The 25,664-nt window shown below is 43.3% G+C and overlaps 1 protein-coding gene across 1 annotated transcript in view; it reads right to left on the bottom strand.

Moving 5' to 3' along the window:
• Positions 1–25,664, bottom strand: part of MICU2 (mitochondrial calcium uptake 2) — a 621,891-nt gene that overhangs the window by 17,450 nt on the left and 578,777 nt on the right. The window contains exon 9 of the mRNA XM_073613444.1: positions 6,347–6,518. Within this exon, the coding sequence (XP_073469545.1) occupies positions 6,347–6,518 (172 nt within the window). The remainder of the gene's footprint in view (positions 1–6,346; positions 6,519–25,664) is intronic.

Here is a 25,664-nt window from a genome sequence, read left to right as displayed (position 1 = left end):
ACACGGCTTCTGCCTGTACCAAGCAAAGGGGAACTCTAATTGCATTTCACCGATCCACACCATTCACCTTATCATCAGAAATTAAAGACCCAGAAGGTAGATACCTGATACTCATGGGTTATATAATGGATACAGCAATCACGGTGATTTCCTACTACGCTCCTAACAAACAACCTACACCATTCCTCTCACATATATTACAAGTGATTAATACACACAAAATAGGAACAGTGATAATGTGTGGGGATTCGAACCAGGTCCTCCTCCCATTTCTAGATAAATCACCTTTTACACCATCCAAAATAACCTCTAGATTACCTTTTTCTCAACTTCTTTCCAAATACAATCTGGTAGATTCATGGAGAGAAAGTAACCCAATGAAAAAGAAATTCACTTATTTCTCGCACCCTCATCAAACCTTCACCAGAATAGATCATATTTTTCTAACAATAGGAATGATACCAGAAATTATTGCATCAGATATAATTCCGATTCCGTGGTCTGACCATAATGCAGTATACACTACTATAGCCTCAGCCATACCAAAAGCGCATGACCCAACGTGGTACTTACCGGACATAATGCTCAAACACCCACTACATCAGATGGCCATTGAACAAGCTTTAAAGGAATACATATCAATTAATAATACAACAGACATCTCCCTTATAACACTGTGGGAAGCTCATAAGCCTGTCTTGCGTGGTACAATGCAAAGACAAATGGCACTATTTAAACGGGAACGCAAAAATCTAGCAAAAAAACTAGAACTCAATTTTAATGCAGCCTACATATCATTTCAAGATAATCCATCTCAGAGTACAAAATCTCATCTGGAAAAATCTAGATTGGAATACGATCTATTTCTCACTGAGTCAGTTGATAAATCCCTCAAACGCTCCAAACACAATTTTTTTACATGAATACAAACAAACCAGGTACATATTTGGCTCGGGCATTAAATTCAACTAACAAATCTTTCAAACCAATACGTTTGAAATTATCAAAAAATGTTTACACTTGTAATCCAGTTAAAATAGTCCATAAATTTCACTCACATCTCGCAACTTTATACAAGACAAACAATGAATTTAATCCTACAGAGGCTGAATCCTTCTTCTCAAAAATAACCTTACCTGAGTTATCTCAGAATCAAAAAAGCAGTCTGGATGAGCCTATAACTATAGATGAAGTTGCTAACGCCATAAAAGACCTAAAACTTAACAAAAGACCAGGCCCAGACGGCTACTCGGCTTTATACTATAAAACATTCTCAGAAATACTCTCTCCCATTCTCACTGAAACTTTTAACAAACTTCTAGATGGACATTCTTTTCGGCAAGAAACACTAATGGCAATTGTTTGTATGATCCCAAAACCCCTTTCTGATGATACTTCCTGTGTGAATTATCGGCCTATCTCTCTGTTAAACCTCGATATTAAATTATTAGCAAAAATAATAGCAAAACGCCTCAATAGCATTATAGGAAAATTAATACATAGAGATCAAGTAGGCTTCATGCCAAATAGACAGGCAGGCGATAATATACGCAGGGCAGTGTTATTGGCACATATTGCTAAAAAACAGAAAATCCCTTTATGTTTTCTATCTCTCGATATTAAGAGGGCATTTGACACAGTATCCTGGCAATATATGCAATATTCATTACAAAAATGGGGTTTTGGACCCCACTTTTTAACATGGATCAAAGCATTATATAATAAACCCAAAGCCTATATAAAATATGCTGGATACAAATCTGAAGCCTTTAATATCGAAAGAGGTACCCGACAGGGTTGCCCATTATCTCCCTTATTATTTGCCCTTATACTCGAACCCATGGCCCAATATATCAGAACAAACCAAACTATAACTGGCATTAAAGTAGGAGGTATTACACACAAATTATGTATATTTGCAGACGATATATTACTTTTTCTATCATCACCACAGGTCTCTGGTCCTAACTTAATACCAGCTCTTGATGGATTTGCAGCCCTATCCGGCCTTATGATTAATCCTAAGAAATGCCTAGTGCTTAATATTTCACTCACAAACATGGAATTGATCCCGGCTAGGGCTGCACTCCCATTCACATGGGCAGAAAAATCAATCCCATATCTTGGAATTCATTTAACAGCCTCTCATTCTGACTTATTCTCAACCAATTATCCTCCTGTATTAAGACAGATCACAAATCTAATAAAACAATGGTCGCAACTTCCTTTATCCTGGATGGGGAAGATTAATGCAATCAAAATGACTATTCTACCCAAATTGCTTTATCTATTCAGAGTCCTCCCTATTCCAATTCCTTCCTATTTTTTGAGAATAGTACAAAAAAGAGCAACTTCGTTTATATGGGGCTCTTCTAAACCACATATACCTATACACACACTACATCTTCCCAAAAATAAAGGAGGCCTGGGATACCCTAATTTTACTAACTACTACAGAGCGGCACATTTGGCCAGTCTGTCCAAATACCATGCAAAACAGGAAATCCCATTATGGGTATTTATAGAGGCTTCAGAAAATGACCCTCTATTAATATCAAATTTATTATGGCTTGATCCTAAAGACCGCTTTAAAATTCATAATCCCATAACTAAACACTTCTTATCTCTCTGGGATAAACTAAAAACCAAATATCAGTTACAATCTCCACACAATCCTCTCCTTTCTTTTATCAGAAATCCGGCCTTTTATCCGGCATGGATCTACCCAAATTCTTTTAAAGCTTGGACAACATCAGGCATCCAGACACTAAATGACTTCATAGCATCTAAATCATTCCTTTCATTCCCATCGCTTAGAGAAAAATATGATCTACCAAACTCTGAGATATTTAGATATCTCCAAATCAAAAATTTCTATACACCATTCCTAAAGGGGGATACACCATTATCCCAATTATCCATTTTTGAATCAATCTGTACAAAAGATCCATTTGCTAAAGGTACAATTTCATCACTTTATAATCAATTATATGGAGTACCAAATCTTAATAGACCCTCTTACGTTCAGAGGTGGGAGGAGGACCTGGGACGAACTTTAGAAGACATGGACTGGTCTAACATATGGCTCACATCTAAGTCATCTTCACCCAACATCTTAGCACTGGAGACAAATTATAAAGTCCTAACTCGCTGGTACCTTGTACCCGCTAGAGTGGCAAAATATTCACCTAATACCTCAGCTCTTTGTTTTCGAGGATGCCCAGAAATAGGCACATATTTACACATATGGTGGACGTGCCCAGTAATCCAAACCTTCTGGAAGGAAGTCTTCGTGATTGCATCTAAAATATTTAAAAAAATAATACAACCAGATCCATATTTAACTTTACTTAATCTAAAACCGGAATGGTTAACACTCTCTCAATTCAAACTTATGATCCAACTAATAACGGCTGCAAAACAAACAGTGGCCAAGGCATGGAAATCTCCTACATTGGTACTAGCAGAAACAATTCACAGAATGAATAATACAATGTCCTATGCCAAGATGGTAGCCATCGATCAAAATCAAATTCCAAAATTTGAAAAACTTTGGCATCCTTGGATAAAACAACAGTTCCTGTCAAACTTCAATGACTCTGTCCTGTTGCCATGGTAACAGATTAAATGACTTACAGAGACACCCATTCTAAGGCTTCAAAGAGAACTAAAAAGAATAATAAACTGACGAGCGGGACAACCTTGTGGACCATACCTCTACCTTTCAACCCTTTTTCTTCTTTCTCTTTCCTTTTCTCCACCTTACGATTAAAGCTCATTATCAGAATTTATTTGACCTATATACACTCTACTTGTAAACAATATGTATAGTAGGTATAAATCATTTAAATACCTACAAAAGTAACTAAGGAAATGATATATATCTTTAATTTAGGTTTACGTGAACCCAATGTTTAATATTTGAAATTTCATGATATTTACCTATATAAACCCTACTGTAAAACAATGAGCTTACTTTATAGATCCTTGTAAACTTACTTTATGTAACTTTATAACATTGTATACTCAATAAACTTCTTTTGACAAGGAAAAAATAAATAAAAATAATCATACTCACCTAGCTGGCTGCAGCATGGAACCAAGCTGCAGCTGTCCCCCGCCGCCTCTAAGACCAAGAACTGAGAGATGAACCACTGCAGAGAGCTGGTGACTCTGTCACCGGCTTTCTCCTCTGCCCCTCAGGCGCTTACTGGAATGCTGGATTGTGGAGGGGGTGGAAGTGGCTAGCACAGTCTCCCAGCGGTACAACTGAGAGGCTGAGCCAGCTGCAGGTCCAGGCATCTGGGTGAATCCTGACTATAAAGTCAAGATCTTTCCCGAGCGTGGACCAGCTGAGTGATTGAGTAGCTAAAGCCTGCTATCGGCTGAAAATATGGGAGTACAGAACTAACTGCACTCCTGTGATCGATCCCTAGAAGAAGCATACCAAAATTAGCTTTGGCTATACCTCTCCTTTAAAAAAAAATAATGCATATTTAAAATATTAAGTGTAGGGCCGGGTTCACCTGTGTGCATTGTGGCTTTTCTGCATCACTTTTTTATGCAACTTTTTTCAAGCAGTTTTAGGTGCTCTTCTCATAAATGTTAATAGAATGTGCATTTTCATGGCAAGTCCTGCACACTGCATCTTTGATGCGCTTTCATAAAACCCTCATTCTAACAGAGTTTATTGGCAGCACACCTAAAAACGTGACGAGAAACCACACCGCACAAATGTGAACCTGGCCTTAAAGAGTAACTCCACATTTGTTGAGAAAAAAAAAATACTCCCTTCTGGGTGATCTATGTACATTGCAAGGATTTTAACAAACTTTGTTGCAGATTCCAACCTTTTGTAATTCTGAAGAAATCTGTTTGTGTCCATGTGGGGAATGAATCTAATGGGAGTGGTTAAATATCAATCAGCTGCTACACCTGCAGGGCTCTAATGATGAAAATTGCAGGGTCTTCATTCCTTTAGATGTTATTTCCTATAGGGAGTATCTTACCAAAAATTACATTTTTGTTGCAGGGGATTCCTGAAATCTGACTTGTATCTTAGTGTAGACTTCTGGTAAAATCAGTAAACCAATCACATAAGCAGGGGGGGGGGGGGGGGCGTACGGTACACATTCTGTGTATAGATGTATAGAACACCTCCAGGTAGCCATATAGCAAAAATTACAGAGCCGCAGATTGAAAAGGAAAGGTCATTTTTAGTAACATTCAATTGCATATGCTATAGTATTTTTTTAATTTTAATTTTTTTAATTTTTTTTAATTGCCATTTTTTTTCCCCCACGAAAGTGAAGTTACCTTTTTAGTTATGCATATTCCATACCTGGCCGATTCCTGTGGAAAGGGGGAATTCACTTTAGTAGTCGCCACTAGTACCTGATCCTCACTATCTTCCCTTTTTTTATCAAAGAATGTAGAGCATTTGCTGATTGGATAAGGTGGAAAGGTAGGGCAGTGGTGCCTTATTCTTCCTCTTGTCCAATCAGAGAATGCTTCGCATTCATTGAGAAAAATGCAAGGCATTTTTTGAATGACAACTGTTCCAAGCAAGCAATGCTGTGTTCACTATGCAACAGGGAAGCTGCTCAGCATGGGACCCAGAAGACAGTGATTCTCCACATCCACAGGGATCAGCCAGGTATGAAATATGCATACTTACATTGGTCCAAGCTGGACTAATGTAACTAGGGAAAAAAAACCTGGAAAAGGGTGCATGCAAATATGCAGTCTCTCGGCGGCCAGGCCTTAACGCAGAGCGGCCGCATATTTGCATGCACTAGCACCGATAGAGCTGTGCTGAGAGCGTACGCCCTGTGCGCTCCTGGCACAGTGACCAGTGGCTCACCCATAGCTCCCAATTGCTTCTTACGATCGTGTGTTTTCCGATCATATGACTGTCGTGACAGCCAATCAATCACAGTGGTCACAAGCCCCGCCCGCCTCCCTGAATGTCAAACCCCTAAAGGTCTGGCGGGAGTTGGCGACAAGGGGTTAAATAATCAAATTAAATGTAATTAGGAAATGACTTAGCTGTGGTCATCTGTAATGGGTAATACCAGAACATGTCCTCTGGATCAACTGTTTTTTTCTTTTTCTATTGGTTGAACTGGATGGACTTGTGTCTTTTTTTTCAATCTATGTAACTATGTCCATGTTGTAAAGTATGCAATAAATAAAAAAAATCTTAACCTGCAGAGCTTATTATTATTATGGTAATGACAGGATGAGTGAGACACCTGGCAGAAAACAGATTGCTAGGAGGGTGATCAGAGGCAAACATTGCAATGTTATTTTTATTGGCTCTCATAGTAATAGTTGCTAAACACACTTCGCCTGGAGGAATCCTGGATTTCACATTCTGCCAGTAGATGTCATTGTTCTCCTCGTCAGTGAAGAAAAGCAGCCACTCTGCAAAATCCTCCTTTCTCATGAAGTTCAATCCCTTCGAGAACTGGGTAAACTCCATTTCTTGAACTTCTGTCTGTAAATTCTCCATAAATCTAAAATAATAAAGGATAAAGACATATTAAGAAAACAAAATATATCCCTCAATCACTGGTACATATAAGCCAGAACAGGCAAAAACAGAGCTCTTGTAATACATGCACAAATATTGATCTTATTAACCACTTAGGACCAAGCCTCTTTCTGAGATTTGTTGTTTACAAGTTAAAAACATTTTTTTTTGCTAGAAAATTACTTCAAACATTATACACTTTTTTTTCTAACACCCTAGAGAATAAATGGCGGTCGTTGCAATACTTTGTCACACCGTATTTGCACAGCGGTCTTACAAGCGCACTTTTTTTGGAAAAAATACACTTTTTTGGATTAAAAAATAAGACAACAGTAAAGTTAGCCCAATTTTTTTTATACTGTGAAAGATAATGTTACGCTGATTAAATTGATACCCAACATGTCACGCTTCAAAATTGCGCCCCCTTGTGGAATGGCGACAAACTTTTACCCCATAGCTGACGTTTAAAAAATTCTACAGGTTGCATGTTACAGAGAAGGTCTAGTGCTAGAATTATTGCTCTCGCTCTACCGATCGAGGTGATACCTCACATGTGTGATTTGAAAACCATTTCATATGTGGGCGCTACTCACGTATGTGTTCACTTCTGCACATAAGCTCGGCGGGAAGGGGCTCGTGTACAATTTTTTTTTTCTTTTTAATCTTTTCTTTTTTATTTTGACACTGTTCAAAAAGACCTCAGATCTAAAATGTACACTAAAATACAATAAAAAAATGAATACAAATATTTTGTCATTTGAAATAAAAATAAAAATGGCCCTTCAAAACGTCACTTCCACCCTGCAATGGTATGGAGACGGGTGGGGGCCATCTTCCCCTCACTCATCTCCATACCCAGCCAGCAGAAGGATCCGATCGCCTCCGCCGCTGCCTATGGCTCCGGTAAGCTGCTGAGGGCACCGGAGCGTGTCGCCGATAAAAGTGATCTCGCGGTGAATCCGCCACACAGACCACTATTATCGGAGCACGGAGCGCCGGCTGAATTTCAGGCTGCTTTTATCTCCCGTCTCTGAGAACTTCAGAAGTTATCAGGCTGATAACAGAGCTACAGAAAAGAAGAAACACACGGGACTCAGTGCTTTGGAGAGAAATAAGAAAACACTACAGATATATGTGCCCAGCTCAAATTTCATGAATCAGGTTTACATCCACTTTATTGAGGTTTTAGGGTATTTTTTTTTTTTTTTAGAGGTGGTATTTAGGTCCACAACAAATTAAAAAGAGACTTCTCAGTTACAATCATTTAGACCAATAAAATGAGTACATCTTTATTTGAAAATGCATATGAGAAGACAACATTTAAAAATGAGTTCTATTAAATTGCATATACACGGTTTCTTTACAAAGATATACCAATTTAACGCATGGGTTGGCTGGATTCCCCGATACAGAATATGGTACCATGTCATGTGACACCCATAGATAATCTGTATAGTGACAATCAGTAGGCACTGCTGTAAACCTGGCTAATTGCTTCCTGCTCAACCAGTTTTGCGCTAAAAAGCACTTCCTCAGGAGCGTAGGAGGATGTACAAGTTGATATAGAAGTGTAAAAAGTAGGTAAGTGGAAGCGGAGACATCAGACATGGACCAAAAAGCAGATATGGGGGGCAACAAGGTGCATGAAGGTATTCGTCCTTACTGAGATCCCTCTGGTAAACTCCCTTGTTCTCATTGGGTTGGACACCACATGCATCTAGGCAGAGTGGCATTTGAAGGCTTACCCAATGAATTTGATTGCTGATACCCTGGCTATATCTGTGGCCCCATTTGATTCTGTGGGACACTGTACTACATTCTCTATCACCAAAGTGGGTGGTTCATAGAAACTGGATAATGCAACATATGCTGTATCAGGGAATCCAGCCAAACCATGGGTTAAATTGGTATATCTTTGTAAAGTAACAGTGTATATGCAATTTGATATGACTCAATTTTAAATATTGTCTTTATACATGTATTTTCAAATAAAGCTGTACACATTTTATTGATCTAAATGTTTGTGCCTGAAAAATCCATTTTCTCCTTACAAATTTGCCTTTTGGGATATATGACACATCCAGGAGGTTGCAGTGGGTGTACTTGGTAATATCTCACTTATAATACATATAAGTAAGGGAACAGTGTTCCCAGATCAACTCTTTATCAATACATGGGAGAAAGATGAAATGGTGCTATAAAAAAACGCCTAAATGACATATCCATATCCTGGGCAGATAAACCGTGTACCTGGCATATAATTTAAGGCTTAAATTCCCCCCCCCCCCATTCCAGGTTAAAAATAGGATAATAGGACAATTTAGTGATTACTTTTATTCCAGGATTACTTAACCACTGCGCCTCCCACACCTGTTCACCCCTATGGACCAGAGCAATTTCTACATTTCTGCTATGGACCTATTTATTCAGCAATATCTTTGTCATTACTAAAGATAACAATAAATTGTTTTTTGTTTTGTTTTGTTTTGTTTTTAAGGAGAAAGCTTTCTTTTCATGATATTGTCTCATAATAAAACACAACAAAACAAAACACATTTTTTTTTTTAGCAGGGTTAGTTTAAAAATAATGCTGCTGCATATAAACATTCATTTTTTTTGCACATTTTTTATTTACATTTTTTATTTATAACAGACAGAGTGGGCCCACACGGACCAAACAATACAACCAACAGTATATCTTCACCACGGATTATTACATATCACAGCACATTCAAGGCCATTATGTTTGCGGAATCATGGCGAATTGATTAGTACAGTCCCATGTGTTCCCCCTCTCCTTTTTTCGTTTTTCCAAGAAGTTGTGGAGAGGTCCTGCAAGCAGGAAAAGAAAGAGGCAGCAAAGAGAGGAAAGAGAAGAAGAAGAGAAGAAATATAGTGTGGGGAAAGTGTAAGGGAAGACAGGGGTGGGGGAGGGGATGGGGAGAATCCCCAGGCTCATGGATCGAATCGAGTATATGATGTAGTGCAGTAGCATTGCTGATTTCCCTGTGTCCAGCACGCGGCAAACCGAGTTAAGTCGGTGTAGTTGTTTTTAAAACCTGTCCTTCATTAGAATATATAAACATGTTCCACAACTGCCATGTTTTGGAAAATTTCTCTTGTCTATTTTGTGCCGTATGTATGAGGTCTTCCATATGTTTAATCTCTTCTACTTTTTTAATCCATAATGCTATGGGTGGTGGAGTTGTGGACTTCCAATGTAATGGAATGCAGGCCTTTGCTGCGTCTAGTAGATGGCCCAGCACTGACTTTTTATATGTTTTCATGGGAATGTTTGCCGCATGCAGGAGGAAGAAGGCCGGATCATCAGCTACAGTGTATTCTGTAAATTTCTGTATGGTCTGCTTTACAGTTTGCCAAAAATTTGTCAGGCTAGGACATGACCAAAAGACATGTAATAGTGTCCCTTTTTCCGTTTGGCATCGCCAACAAAGGTCAGATGTTGCCGGGAAGAATCTACTTAACTGTGTTGGGGTTCTGTACCAGTGTGATAGAATTTTATAGTTCGTCTCTTGAGTTTTGGCACATATAGAGGATTTGTGTGTGAACTTCAGAATCTGTTGTTTCTTGGCTAGGCTAAAGCTACAGTTCAGTTCTTTTTCCCATTTGGTCAGTCCTGGTGGGACGAAATCTGTTGGGGGAGTATTAAGGATACTGTAGGTCAGGGAGAGTGTGTGTGGTAGAGTCCCCGGGGTTGAGCATATGTCTTCGAATGTGGTGAGTATCTGTCCGTTCATTGGGGGTTGAATGGTTTTGAGGAAATGACTCAGTTGAAGTGCCCTCAGGAAGTCCAGTCTGTATGTGCCTGTTGGGTCAGTAAGTTCTGCGGTTGTTTTCCAGCGTCCGCCCGCACTAAAGTGGGAGGCTTGATAAAAGTCCAACCTAGCTAGATTCCCAAATACCATATCTTGTAGTCCTGGTGTGAACAGCGGGTTCCCTAATATTGGGTATAAAGGGGAGTTCAGTGAAGACAGGGTTGCCCTCGTAAGCAGTCTAGCGCAGACAAGTATGGTGTTTCCTATTAAAGGGTGTCTCTTAATCTCCGCCGGTATAGTGGCGTGACACCAAGGAGCTCTCCGGAGAGGGACTTGGCTTTGGTTTTGTTCCAAACTAGTCCAGAGCTTGGTCTCTTGGTGCCGACACCAATCGATCAATCTACCCAGATGGACAGCCTGGTAGTAGGCCCGAACGTCTGGTAGTGCTAGGCCACCGTACTGCTTGGGGAGAACCAAAATTTTGTGAGCTAGTCTCGGTTTTTGTTTAGCCCAAACAAACTCCGAAAACGTCGACTGTACTTTCTTGAAAAAAGTTGTAGCTATGTTCACAGGTATTGCTTGCATAAGGTAGAGGAATTTGGGGAGAATGGACATTTTCAGTACGTTGCACCTTCCCACCCAGGAGTGTAAGCCCACGCCCCATTTGTTTAGAAGCTCCCTTGTCGTTTAAAGCAGTGGTGGAAAATTTAGATCATATAGCGGTGATAGCTTATGGGGAATCTGTGTACCTAAATATTTTAGGGCCTTGTTATTCCATTTCAAATGAATACTGGATTGGAGGTGCAACAGCTGTGAATGTGGTATTCCAGCTCCCATAGCTTCCGATTTAGCGAAGTTTATCTTCAGATTGGAGAGACTACCGTATAGTTCGAACTCTTTCAGCAGATTCGGTAGGGAAATTGTTGGGTTTGTAAGTGAGAACATGAGGTCATCCGCATATGCGGATACCTTGTATTGGGTTTGATTTATCTCCACCCCTTTAATGTTGGGGTTTAATCTTACAAGGCATAGGAAGGGTTCAAGAGATAGGGCAAAGAGGAGGGGGGAAAGTGGGCAACCCTGTCTCGTTCCGTTGGTAATTGGGAACAGGTCTGACAACATCCCGTTGGCTCTGACTCTGGCGGACGGTGTTGTGTAAACTGCCATAATCATCTTAACATCTTTCTACCAACTCCTACGTGTCGGAGTGTTTCGAACATGAAGGCCCAGTTTACACGGTCGAATGCCTTTTCAGCATCTGTGCTGACAAAAACACACTGTGTTTTTGTGTGATTGGTTGTATGAATTAGGTTCAATACCTTAATGGTGTTATCCCTCGCCTCTCTAGTGGGCACGAAACCTACCTGATCTAGATGTATTAAGTGAGGGAGGTGTAGCTGTAGTCTGGACGCTATTATTTTAGTGAATAATTTGATATCCGTATTGAGCAAGGAAATTGGCCGGTAGCTTCCACACTGGGTCGGATCTTTCCCTTCTTTAGGGATGACCGAGATCTGAGCCTGCAAGGGAGAGTCATGGAACCCGCCCCCCTCTGTGTGGCTATTAAACAGCTCCACCATGTGGACCCCCAGGGATGGCAGAAGGGTTTTATAGTACTGTACTGTTAGACCGTCTAGGCCTGGAGCCTTCCCCGGTTTGGTGCTGCCTATTGCTGCTTGTAGTTCAGGTAATGTTATAGGGTCCTCTAGTAAGTCGCGTGTTTCGTTGGACAATGTGGGCATCAGGGAGTTAGTTAAATAGTCCCTCATTCGCTCTGTTGGTGGGCATGTCGTGGGGATGTTATATAGTTTTTCGTAGAAAGATTTGAATTCATTTGTAATTTGTTGAGGAAGTGTCATTTTGTGGCCTAAGTGTGAGTAGATATGTGGTATATAAGATGCCGTCCTTTGAGTCTGTAGAGATTGTGCCAGCATTCTGCCACATTTGTTGCCAGATTCGTATACTCTTTTCCTGGTAATTTGCATTGCAGCTTTGGCTTTATAATGAAGTAGATCAGTGATCTGTGTATGAACCGTATCCAATTCAATCCCCAATTGTCTGGTCTGGGTCTGTTTATGTGCAATCTCTAGTGTCTGTAATTTCTTTATCAGTAGGGTCATTTGTTCAGTCCTCTGTTTTTTAAGTCGTGAACCATGTTGTATAAGGATACCCCTTATCACTGCTTTGTGGGCTTCCCATATGAGACCCTTGTTGCTGTCTGTGGTGTGATTGTCTTGGAAATAGTGTGTTATCTCTCTGGTGACAGCTGTAAGTGTCTCCGGGTCCTGCAGTAGGCTCTCGTTCAGTCTCCAAGGACTTCTTTGTCCCTTGTAGAAGTCTGTCAAAGCATAACGCATCATGACTGGGGCATGGTCTGACCATGTAATGGAGCCGATAGTGGTGCTCCTGACTGCTTGTAGTTGTCTATGGGGGATCAAAAGGTAGTCTATGCGTGAGTATATTTGGTGTGGGCGGGAGAAAAATGTATAGTCCCGTTCTCCGGGGTGCAAAAGACGCAAGGTATCTATTAATTGTGTCTTATGCAGGGCTGAGTAAATAGCTCTGCGTGTGCCTTTGTGTGTGGAAGATGTTCCCGTCGAGGTGTCCTCTGAAGGGAGGAGGGGGACGTTTAAATCCCCTCCCACAATGAGTTGGCCTTCTGTGAATTTTTGAAGGAGTTTCAGATGTTTTCTGATAAAAAAGTCTTGGTGGCAGTTGGGGGCGTATAAATTGGCTATAGTCACCTTTACGTCGCCTATCGTGCCCTTGAGGAAGAGGTATCTTCCTTCCGGGTCTGTCTTTATAGCAGTCAAGGACCAGGGTATTTTAGCCGATATCTGAATGGAGACCCCTCTAGATTTAGCCTCCAAATATGTTGAGTGGTATACCGTCGGGTAGTGTCTGTTTTTCAGGATGGGAAAAGCATTTTCCCGGAAGTGGGTCTCTTGTAGCAGAACTATGTCTGCTTTCATGCGTCTCATATCATTTTGTAGCATTCTTCTTTTTTCTGGGACATTAAGTCCTTTTGCGTTTAAGGTTACAATTTGGAGTTCGTCCATGATCCTGGGGATTGGGGGATAAAAAGAGGGTAGATGGGGGAGGTGTAAGCAGAAAGGTAGTAGGGAAGTAACAGAGAAGTGTGAGAAATCAGAAAAAAGATAGAAATGAGGGTAAGAGACTCTCGATCAGAGTCGCAAATTTCTATTTAGAGTAGCAAAAACTTGCTTATACGCTCTGCAGTGACACCTGCGTATTGAGCGTGTGCCTAAGTGGGAGTGTGATCAGCGAGGGACCCGGGAGATATCCGGGCACCGCCCGCACTCCCCCTACCCTGGTGTATATATAAGTGCAGGCAGGTGGAACAATGGCATTCATATCTTAGACAAGAAATAAACAGGTATAATAACCTCATAGAACAACATTCCTACATAACCGTTCTTACATGTCTTAACACAAACTGCAACACTTGTATAGTAGTATAGGAAATCAGGCCAGGCACGTAGTTAAAACAGTAACTAGAACAACTCTCCGGTGGGGCATCCCATCTCCCCCTCCCTCCGGGGCCAAACCAACTTCCCGCTGTCATCTCCCTCCCGCCCTTGGCAAAGGGCAATCCGCGCGTCAGGGGCCAATGGCGGGGCTGAGGGTCCGTATCTTGGAAGAGCCCCCGTTAATCCCCTCCCTCATCAGCCTCCGAGACACGACCACCCCAACCAAGTTTTACCCTCCCGTCTGTAACCGTGCCAGCGCCCCATCATACATGTTCTTGACGGGGAGGTTGCAAGTTGACAGTATGGTGGTCCTTCCTTGTTGCGTAAGTCTCAGTCGTTGTTGTAAAAACATCTGCCTGGGTTAAGTTATTTGAGCAGGGACCAAGCACCGACGGTACCCATTGGCATTAGGGGTAAAACTTCCTTACCGGTCAGTAAATTGAAGTATTGACAAGTTTTGAGATGTGGGACTAGTTGCCGAGTGGAAGGAGTCAGATCCTCTGCATGTGTCCCTCCGTTACACGTCATGTGCTGGCGTGGGCCCTTTGAGTATGTAATCATTTAGAATTTCTATCTTGACTCGTAGTTTGTGTTGGGGTGGGAAAAGTCCTCTGGCGGGTTGGTTGCGAATACTTTGTTCTAGGTGCAGTGTCTCATTAAGTATTCCTTAGATGCTCCTTGTTCGGGAGGGTGGGGAGGGATCTCTCTTGCTCACTACTGTCTGACCGTGTGGAGTTGCATAGGCTAACCTTAACTGAAACATGGCCCTGGTGTAGCAACAGACACATGGTCCTCTCAAAACTCAGGGTGACCTGTCAGTGGCATAGGAGGCTGTTGGCTTTACTCAGAACTTTGGCTTACAGTGCGGGGAGACAGCCCTTAACCATTCCGTTTCTCCCTGTTCATAATATGCAGGCCTCCCGCCCTGTCTAGTTCTGTGTGGTAAGCAAGGTGGGTGCCGGGTAGGTATTCCGGAGAACTTAAGACCGGGGAAACACCCCTGTGGTTTAACAGAGAAAGGTGCCACAATGACTATGCCTACTTCCCATACCTTTTTAACTAGTTATGTTCAAAAGTCAAGACTCACGTGAACCGTTGTTGTTGGAGGCTCTAGAGCATCCCCGATTCCTCTGAGATCTGGGCGGCTGGTTGGATCTGAGTGGTAGAGGTCCTGAGCGGCCCATCGGTCTCGGTATTTTCAGCAGCCAGTTGGGTATTGGGATCGGGTCAAAACCCATGAAAGTGAAACAGGCAGGGAGATCCGCCGGAGATCGCAGTGTGAATGAAGACTGGTTGGAGCGGAATATCACCGCTAGGGGATACCCCCATCTATAAGTGTATCCATGTTGCCTTGCAGCTTCCAATAGGGGTTTTAGCATCGCTCTGCGTTGGAGGGTGGCTCTGGATATATTCGGTAAGATTTGAATTTGTGCACCGTCGAATTCTATGTCTCCGCTATCCCAGGCGTTGCGCAAGATGGTTTCTTTTTGAGCATACCGGTGTAAGCGGCATAAGACGTCCCGGGGTCTAGCCGGGTCTGTAGACTTTGGTCCTAGGGTTCGATGGACCCTGTCAATTTCCAAAGAGGGTGCGGGGTTATCTAGAAGTCTATGGAATATGGCTGTTACTGTCTCCGCCAGGTCCTCCGGTCCCGTTGCCTCTGGAATCCCCCGCAGCCGCAGGTTGTTGCGACGGCTACAGTCCTCCATTTCTTCGAAATTGCAGCTGCATCTCCTGTAACTCCATATTGTGGGATTCCTGGGCTTGTTCCAGAGATAAGACCCTGGATTCCAATGTAGTGGTCTGAGTTTCCCCAGCGGACACTCGATGGTTAATCGTGTGTAACTCTGACCTGATCTCCTGTATGTCCCTGTTATGTGCTTCCTCCACGCGTTGAATCAGGGCCTCGATATCAGCCCTGGTAGGAAGAGCCTGCAGCATGGCGCGGAGGTCATCTTCTATCCGCATCTGGCTGTGTGGGGAGATTGCCGTCTCGGATCTGAATGCAGCCGGGGTCCCCATGTGTGGATCTGCTTACATAGTGTTAGATGGGGAGAGTGTCTGTGTCACAGGGGGGATCCTCTCCGTGTCATGTGCGCGTGGCACGGCTACAATGGCGCCTGGGGATATCTCCTGCCTGTCTCTGAGGAATCGTCTTATCCCGTGCTGTGGGTTCGGGGTTCCTGTCCTTCTAGACGTCGCTCTTGTCTTGTAGTGTTTAGGGGTGGACATGCCGTGTTCACCTGCAGCAGAAGTGGGTTGTTTGGCCGGTGAAGTGCGGATTGGGCTCGGAGCTCCTTCAGCTCACGTCTTTACTCGGCCATCGCTAAGCCACGCCCCCCTTTTTGCACATTTTTTAATTTGTTCTGTTTAACTGACACAAAAATTATGATTCTGGTACAAAGTATTGCAAAGTTATTTACAAATTAAATAGTGTTTTTTTTTCTTAAATTTTGTGCTTTTTTAAATGGGAAATGTTTCAATAAATGTTAAATATGTACAATTTAACAAAAACAAAAAAAGTTGAAATATTAATGATTAATAGAAACAAAAAAAAAAAAAACTAAAATGGAGACGGAGAATAAGGAGTAAGGGGCCTGATTAGAGTAAAAGTTATTGAGGGGTTAAAATGAGGAACTTTCTTTTAAAGTGGCTGTAAACCCTTTACAACCACTTTTACCTACAGGTAAGCCTTACCTGTAGGTACTCGAAATATCTCCTAAACATCCACGGTCTAGGAGATATTTGCAAAAGAGATGGGCACCGATGTCTACGGCAGGCACACTGTAGAAACGGCGATCATGCCATTTCTAAAGGAAATCGTGCCGTGACTGGCGGCTCCCACGCATGACGTCATCGCGGCTCAGGTGCTGTGATTGGCCAGAGCCACGATGACGTCACTCCCGCGCATGCCTGGAAGGAAGAAGGTGAAAGATGAACTCTTCGTGGAGGCGAGGAAACTGGGGACTTCGCTGGCTTCGGTTTCAGGTAAGTGACACATAATGGGCTACTATGCGATGCATAGTAGCCCATTATGCTTTACCTTTGCAGGGAAACAAAGAGGAAGTAAAACCCATCAGGGTTTACTTCCTCTTTAACTTGCCACGTTGCTTTTTTGTACTGACATCTGCAGAGAAGTTCATTCCTTTGATCTGCAGATGAATTAATAAAATGATACAAAAGTATCATTATGTTACTTTGCATCTTCCCTTGTGTAAAGTAGTGTGGTTTATATACATTGATTCAAACTGCTTTTTTGACAGCTGCAGCTACCTTCTCTGAGTATACAGTGATCCTGGCTTTGATTAATCAATCAAAGCTGAGAATTGCTGTATATTGGGAGAGGAAGTCCCAGCAGCAGAGAATAGACACTGGACATGGTACATACATCCTGTGTACAATTCTGACTTTTTTGGGTGTGTCTGTGTCCATTTTCCCATGCAAGTACAGTTTTTTCTGATTGTATACCCCACGTATGCACCTGATTACTTCTGCTGACACGCATGGGGTGTCACTGCCTGTGCAATGTTGCTGGCAATGCGATAGTGAGATCCAGTGTATGCGTGGTAGCGACTGGTCTTCAAGGTATTTACTACACACAGTATGCCCCTCTCCCCCCTTCTGCCGCGCTGCTGGCTTTGCTTCCCTCCCCTCCTCTCCTCTCCCGCCAGCTACTGTGGGGGCTGTTTCAGGATGGAAAGCAGGGAAGGGCCTGCATATATGTCATTTACTGGCCCTTTCCTTTACTGAATGAACACAGTGAGTGACTGCGGTGATTGGTACTGATCACTCACTGTGTTCATTCATAACTGAAACTTAGTAAACTGTTTTTGCATGAACAGGAAGCCACTCAGAACTTCCCATTCATTCACTGTCTAGTGCAGCTGAGGCTGCAGAGAAAGGGACGGGGGAATCTCTATCCTCAGCCCCCTTCTCTGTCTCACTTTTTTCTGTTTAAACCCTTGATATTTCACAAATGCCCCCCCCCCCTCAATGGGGCTCCTAAAAAATAAAAAAAATTAAAATAAATAAAAATGTAAACAAAAATAAATAAAAAACAAAAAACAGGCCACTGCCTTACTGACACTGTCCTACTTGCACCAATCCCTGCTCTACTTACACCATCCATGTTATAATTTACATTTTAAAATGTTAGTTTACATTAATTTACAAAAGAGTGTGTGTGTGAGTTAATATACATACATACACACCCAGGTGTGTTTGAGCTTTGGGGTGCACACCCTAATGCAATAGACTGCGCACACCTATGACTGCACATGGAGCTGGCAGCAGTCGAATGGCAGTGATGATCTGCACAATCGCAGTAGCAACATGAAAGGCTGCTTGCTATTGCACATGTATGGGTTACTGCCGCCATAATTTATGGACTACACACTACTGTGCATGTAGTGATGGCCACTATGATGAATTCATGACAAATTAGATCTGCAGAACATTAAATGGGGTACTCAAAAATGTACTGACTGCCATTGCGTTAATGTGCAAAACCCCACACGATGCCACTGCACCAAAAACCAATGCACATCTGTACTTGCCATTACTGCACCAACATTCACTCTGCACTCACTGCCCAATGTTCACTTGCCAACCTCTGCACCGACACACATTTCTGCAGTTGACCACAACAGAAATGTGCACTTTTGCACTCGTCACTAATTCACCATCAAGCTCTTCTGCACTTGCAGCCAGTGTGCTGACACAGAGTTCTGAACGTGCTTTCCTTCACTGTATTAACACACACTCACCACAACATTTGACTCTCATACTCTCCCCCTCAACCTTACCACCTCTCCCTGCATACCCCAACTTTACTGCACTGACACACAACTCGCCACTTGCTGCCACTCTGCCAGTGTTCCCTTGCATATTCAACACGTTTGATGAACTGGCATATTTTCGCTAGTTGTATATACAAGGATATTTTTATGTATTTACATTTTCAATTTTCAGTAGATCTTTGTTGTGTAAGCATCCCCCTTACCCCTCGTCCTGTGACAGTGGACAGTGGTTCTTCACATTTTAAAAACAGCACTTCTGTGCAGGGCTCCCCTGTGGCAGATGGCTTGTAGTTCTCAATGAACTAGGAGAGTGCTGAGGAGTACCCTTGCAGATCACTGACTCTTTCTGTACTTAGTACAGTAACTATCTGCCCATATGGGCGTTATTGGGTAGACAGCTGTACTGACTGTCAGCAGGAGTCTGAAATTACACCTTTGATTCATTGATCGAGGATGCAATGCTTTTCAAGCTGCCGTGTACAAAAGTAAAATGCACATTTTTTACATGCAAAATCAAGTGTATTTTTTTTTTTTTTTACAAAAGGTGAACTTGGCCTTTAAGTTTTCTCCTGAGACAGTTTTACAAATAAAACCCACTGTAATTATGCCATGTAGAAAAAAATATTGGATCTATTTAACAAAATTACCACTAGGGTGTGCTGCTGTTCCATTTAAACATAGGATATCTTCACTGAGTACACACTGCATTAGTAGCTGTAGTTATCTGCTTTCCTGCAGTAAAACATGCATTTTAGGTAAAAATCCTATTCAGTAGCATGTATCTAGCTCACATCGATACATAGATTTTAAAAACACACTAAGATGCAATGTAACACTTAAAGTTGTTTTTACAGTTTTCAATGCCTTTAGCTTCAAACTGTATTTCATACACAAATTTGCAAATTCTCCATGTAGAGGCTAGATGAATATCAAGGATTATAGTCAGCATCCTCACTGTCAGTTTCTACATAAAGGAACTGTGAAGTACAAACACTGTGCAGCAATACTAAGCAAGAAGCACCGCCTGTCTTTGATAACTAAATGTATAGCAAATATTTGTTCTATGTATTGTCAGACATCAGATAGCAGGATTGTGAATGGTGTTTATGTGTACCCTAGGTTTCTCACATACACATAGTGAGGGGTTCCAGGGTTTATAGCCGATTTGTAGCAAACAAACCTATGGTTTTCTCTAAATCTGAATAAGTTCTGCTGTTGGTCCTGGAGTCCAGAGGATGTGTAGAGATTTGGGTTGAAACCTGCATTCCTTGGTCTACATCTTACTTGGTAGCAAGACCTCGTTATTAGTCTCAGCTGTCCACGAGCCTTTCTATACAGTATGTCAGCTGACTGATGCTTTGCTCGCTTGCTCTCTAGGATATGGCTCTCAGTTTTGGGAGCCTGCTGCTGGGTGAAACCCTGAGTGCTGACAGAATGCTAAATAGGTACAAGTGCTGCCTGTTTGTTTTGAGGAATACCTTAGGTGGCACCCGGTTAGTTAGAAACGAACCTGGGTTTTGTTAGTGGTTTTGGATGAGATTTTTTTTTTTCTTTTTTTTTTTCTTTTTTTTTATGCAATGGACTTGCGGTACAAAGTCCTCCATTGCATTGAAACTGTATTTGTTTGCATTTGTTGAAAAAAAAATTGCGAGACAAATCATCTTGGACTGTTCCTAGGTGTGCCGGTGTCATGCATGGTTTACCGCTGTCACTACCAGTTGAGCCAGTCGCCCTTACACTATGTATATACAGTATATTTACAGACTATACAATACAAGAAAGGTTTTTTTAAAACAAACGCTCCTTGATTAAATTATTTACCTTAAAAGTGGAAGTCCACCCTAACACTTAAATTCTCCCCTGCAATCATTAATGTGACCTAAGTTCAGCCTTATGCCTTAAAATGAAAAAATGCCAGTTTTTCAACCTTTATTTTGTAGAATCCAGTGCGTCACATGACTTCAATTCTACTTCCTTCTGAGACTAAAATCAGCCAGTGGGTGTGGTTACTGAAATCTAGTGACATCATTTCTTGGGAGGGACACTGTTCCTGTGTAGCCAGTGGGCGTATACAGGGTGGGAGGAGCTAATCATAGGTTCCTCCCCAGTGTTCTCTTCATTGTACATCCTAATTCATGAGAAAATGAAGAAATAAAAAAACCCCTTCCACACAGCACACAGGAGGGGGGAAGGGAGGTGCAGAGCACATATACAGTATAGCTGTGCGAAGGGAGCTGGACACTGGAAGTGCGCTGGGTTATCGGCTCACAGTCTACAATGATCACAATACAGGCAACCGCACTAAGGCTCTGTTTCCACTAGTGCGAATTGTCATGCGACTTTGGACACAAAGACGCATGACATGTCACAGCCCATTGATTTCAATGCCACCCAGTCCCATCTATGCGACTTTGAAAATGAGCGACTTTGAAAAGGTAATGCTGCAATGCTTTGATGCGACTTTGATCCAGAGAGTGTAAAGTTGGATCAAAGTTGCACTCTAAATCGTGCAACTTTGGGGTCGCAATAGTGGAAGCGTAGACTAAGGACACAAAGATGCATGACAAGTCACAGCCCATTGATTTCAATGGCACCCGTTCCTATCTATGCGACTTGGATCAAAGCTGGAAGTGCTTTGTGTTCAAAGTTGCATGACAAGGCGCACTAGTGGAAACGGAGTCTTAAACTCATTACTCACATGTAGCTCCCTCAGCTGTGCATGTGCCACACCATGCACACAGTGCCACACCATGCACACAGTGCCATCACAGTAAAACACAATGCACACAGTGCCATCACAGTAACACACAATGCACACAGTGCCATATCATGCACACACAGTGCCACACCATGCACACAGTGCCATCGCAGTAACACACCATGCACACTGTGCCATTACAGTAACACACCATGCACACCGTGCCATCACAGTGCCACACCATGCACGCAGTGCCATCACAGTGCCACACCATGCACACAGTGCAATCACAGTAACACACAGTGCCATATCATGCACACAGTGCCATCACAGTGCCACACCATGCACACAGTGCCATCACAGTAACACACCATGCACACAGGGCCATCACAGTAACACACCATGCACACAGGGCCATCACAGTAACACACCATGCACACAGTGCCATCACAGTGCCACACCATGCACACAGTGCCACACCATGCACACAGTGCCATCACAGTGCCACACCATGCACACAGTGCCATAACAGTGCCACACCATGCACACAGTGCCATCCCAGTGCCACACCATGCACACAGTGCCACACCATGCACACAGTGCCACACCGTGCACACAGTGCCATCACAGTGCCACACCATGCACACAGTGCCATCACAGTAACACACCATGCACACAGGGCCATCACAGTAACACACCATGCACACAGGGCCATCACAGTAACACACCATGCACACAGTGCCATCACAGTGCCACACCATGCACACAGTGCCACACCATGCACACAGTGCCATCACAGTGCCACACCATGCACACAGTGCCATAACAGTGCCACACCATGCACACAGTGCCATCCCAGTGCCACACCATGCACACAGTGCCACACCATGCACACAGTGCCACACCATGCACACAGTGCCATCACAGTGCCACACCATGCACACAGTGCCATCACAGTAACACACCATGCACACAGGGCCATCACAGTAACACACCATGCACACAGGGCCATCACAGTAACACACCATGCACACAGTGCCATCACAGTGCCACACCATGCACACAGTGCCACACCATGCACACAGTGCCATCACAGTGCCACACCATGCACACAGTGCCATCACAGTGCCACACCATGCACACAGTGCCATCCCAGTGCCACACCATGCACACAGTGCCACACCATGCACACAGTGCCACACCATGCACACAGTGCCATCACAGTAAAACACAATGCACACAGTGCCATCACAGTAACACACAATGCACACAGTGCCATATCATGCACACACAGTGCCACACCATGCACACAGTGCCATCGCAGTAACACACCATGCACACTGTGCCATTACAGTAACACACCATGCACACCGTGCCATCACAGTGCCACACCATGCACGCAGTGCCATCACAGTGCCACACCATGCACACAGTGCAATCACAGTAACACACAGTGCCATATCATGCACACAGTGCCATCACAGTGCCACACCATGCACACAGTGCCATCACAGTAACACACCATGCACACAGGGCCATCACAGTAACACACCATGCACACAGGGCCATCACAGTAACACACCATGCACACAGTGCCATCACAGTGCCACACCATGCACACAGTGCCACACCATGCACACAGTGCCATCACAGTGCCACACCATGCACACAGTGCCATAACAGTGCCACACCATGCACACAGTGCCATCCCAGTGCCACACCATGCACACAGTGCCACACCATGCACACAGTGCCACACCGTGCACACAGTGCCATCACAGTGCCACACCATGCACACAGTGCCATCACAGTAACACACCATGCACACAGGGCCATCACAGTAACACACCATGCACACAGGGCCATCACAGTAACACACCATGCACACAGTGCCATCACAGTGCCACACCATGCACACAGTGCCACACCATGCACACAGTGCCATCACAGTGCCACACCATGCACACAGTGCCATAACAGTGCCACACCATGCACACAGTGCCATCCCAGTGCCACACCATGCACACAGTGCCACACCATGCACACAGTGCCACACCATGCACACAGTGCCATCACAGTGCCACACCATGCACACAGTGCCATCACAGTAACACACCATGCACACAGGGCCATCACAGTAACACACCATGCACACAGGGCCATCACAGTAACACACCATGCACACAGTGCCATCACAGTGCCACACCATGCACACAGTGCCACACCATGCACACAGTGCCATCACAGTGCCACACCATGCACACAGTGCCATCACAGTGCCACACCATGCACACAGTGCCATCCCAGTGCCACACCATGCACACAGTGCCACACCATGCACACAGTGCCACACCATGCACACAGTGCCATCACAGTGCCACACCATGCACACAGTGCCATCACAGTGCCACACCATGCACACAGTGCCATCACAGTGCCACACAATGCACACAGTGCCATCACAGTAACACACAATGCACACAGTGCCATCACAGTAACACACAATGCACACAGTGCCATGCAGAAACAACCATGTTATTGTACACTGTAGAAAATCTGCAGCTTGGTGCATTGTAATCTAACAAACAGAACATACTTCCAAAGCCTGCCCTCCCCCTCTCTCTCAGGAGAAACCTGAAATGAGGCTATGAAGACAGAAGATCTGTGAAGGAGAGGAGGGATGGGGGTGGGGCTGGGCAAGACAGGGGTGGTTAGAATGAACAGTAGGCATGCCTGTGTAAGAGAGAAGGACAACGTTTTTAGGAAGTGAGAGGCCCCGTGCAGAATTCAGATAAAGGGAAGTAAGGTTGTCCCTGAAGAACAGGAAGTAGCGGATTGTCTGGCTTTGATTAGACTTTCTAAGCTTGGCAATCAGCTATAAAGAAAATGAATAATGTCAAAGATAAAGATATTTTACATATAATTAATAGATTTTTTTTATTTTTGACTGGACTTCCACTTTAAGATTTTGTATAGATTCCCTGTATATCTTTCTAATACACTATTCAAATGAATGTGTTCTTTTCGAATGTACATAAAGGAAAAGTGCTGAAGCTGCCCGTAAGGTAATACAGTTACTTCTGTAGCAAAAGCACGTATGTAGCCTCAGCACCAAACAGAGAAAGTCTTGTGGTTGTAAATCTTTACATATTTACCCAGTGAATTGGCTTCAGGCGATACACAAAGATGAAACAAAGCCTCCTACATAAGTTATACCTGTTTATCTGCACTCTTCTCTAAATCCGTTCAAAGTCCAGAATTTATAAAGCTGGTCTGATCTGTCAGAAAAAAAGGGGTTGGAGAGCTTACGTTACACTCTGCAGAGCTCAGTGAGGAGAGCTCTGTGGCCTGATTGGAGGGAAGGGACACACCCCCCCTTTCACACAGCACACAAGAACAGAGCTGTGTCTGTCAATCAGCTGGAGGTCCCTCCCCTGTCACTTTTTTACTCTTGGTGTCAGGAAAACTTGTCAGAAGTGATTCATGCTGATAGCAGAGGAACAAAGACCGAAATCACACTTAGTGCTCTTAATTGAGACAAGTACACACTATAGAGGGATATGCTTTATTCATATTCCATATCTGAGGTTTACAACCACTTTAACCTAACAGAAGCATGCTAGGCACTTATAACAGTGAGTTGCAGAGAGCGGGACTGGAAAACTGCCTCAGCTCTGAACCAATAACTTTACAGGGAATCTCCTGACCTGAATAGTAGAGTCCTGTGTAAACTGAAACAGAGTTACACCTAACTACAAGACTGATACAGAGAATACCAATATACACTCACCGGCCACTTTATTAGGTACACCTGTTCAATTGCTTGGTAACACAAATTGCTAATCAGCCAATCACACGGCAGCAACTCAATGCATTTAGGTATCTAGATGTGGTGAAGATGACTTGCTGAAGTTCAAACCGAGCATCAGAATGGGGAAGAAAGGGGATTTAGGTGACTTTGAACATGGCATGGTTGTTGGTGCCAGACGGGCTGGTCTGAGTATTTCAAAAACTGTTGATCTACTGGGATTTTCATGCACAACCATCTCTCAGGTTTACAGAGAATGGTCTGAGAAAGGGAAAATATCCAGTGAGCGGCAGTTGTGTGGATAAGAATGCCTTGTTGATGTCAGAGGTTAGAGGAGAACGGACATGGGAATGGGAATGGTTCGAGATGATAGAAAGGCAACAGTAACTCAAATACCCACTCGTTACAACCAAGGTATGCAGAACTCCATCTCTGAACGCACAATATATTTATTTTATTTTATATATTTAAGTTACTTACATAGCGCCGTCAATTTACGCAGCACTTTACATACACATTGTACATTCACATCAGTCCCTACTCTCAAGGAGCTTACA

The sequence above is a fragment of the Aquarana catesbeiana genome, linkage group LG02, assembly GCF_042186555.1.
Source record: "Aquarana catesbeiana isolate 2022-GZ linkage group LG02, ASM4218655v1, whole genome shotgun sequence".
Classification (NCBI taxonomy): Eukaryota; Metazoa; Chordata; class Amphibia; order Anura; family Ranidae; genus Aquarana; species Aquarana catesbeiana.
Note: the sequence above shows the minus strand (reverse complement) of the source record. Positions and strands in the feature narration are given on the sequence as shown.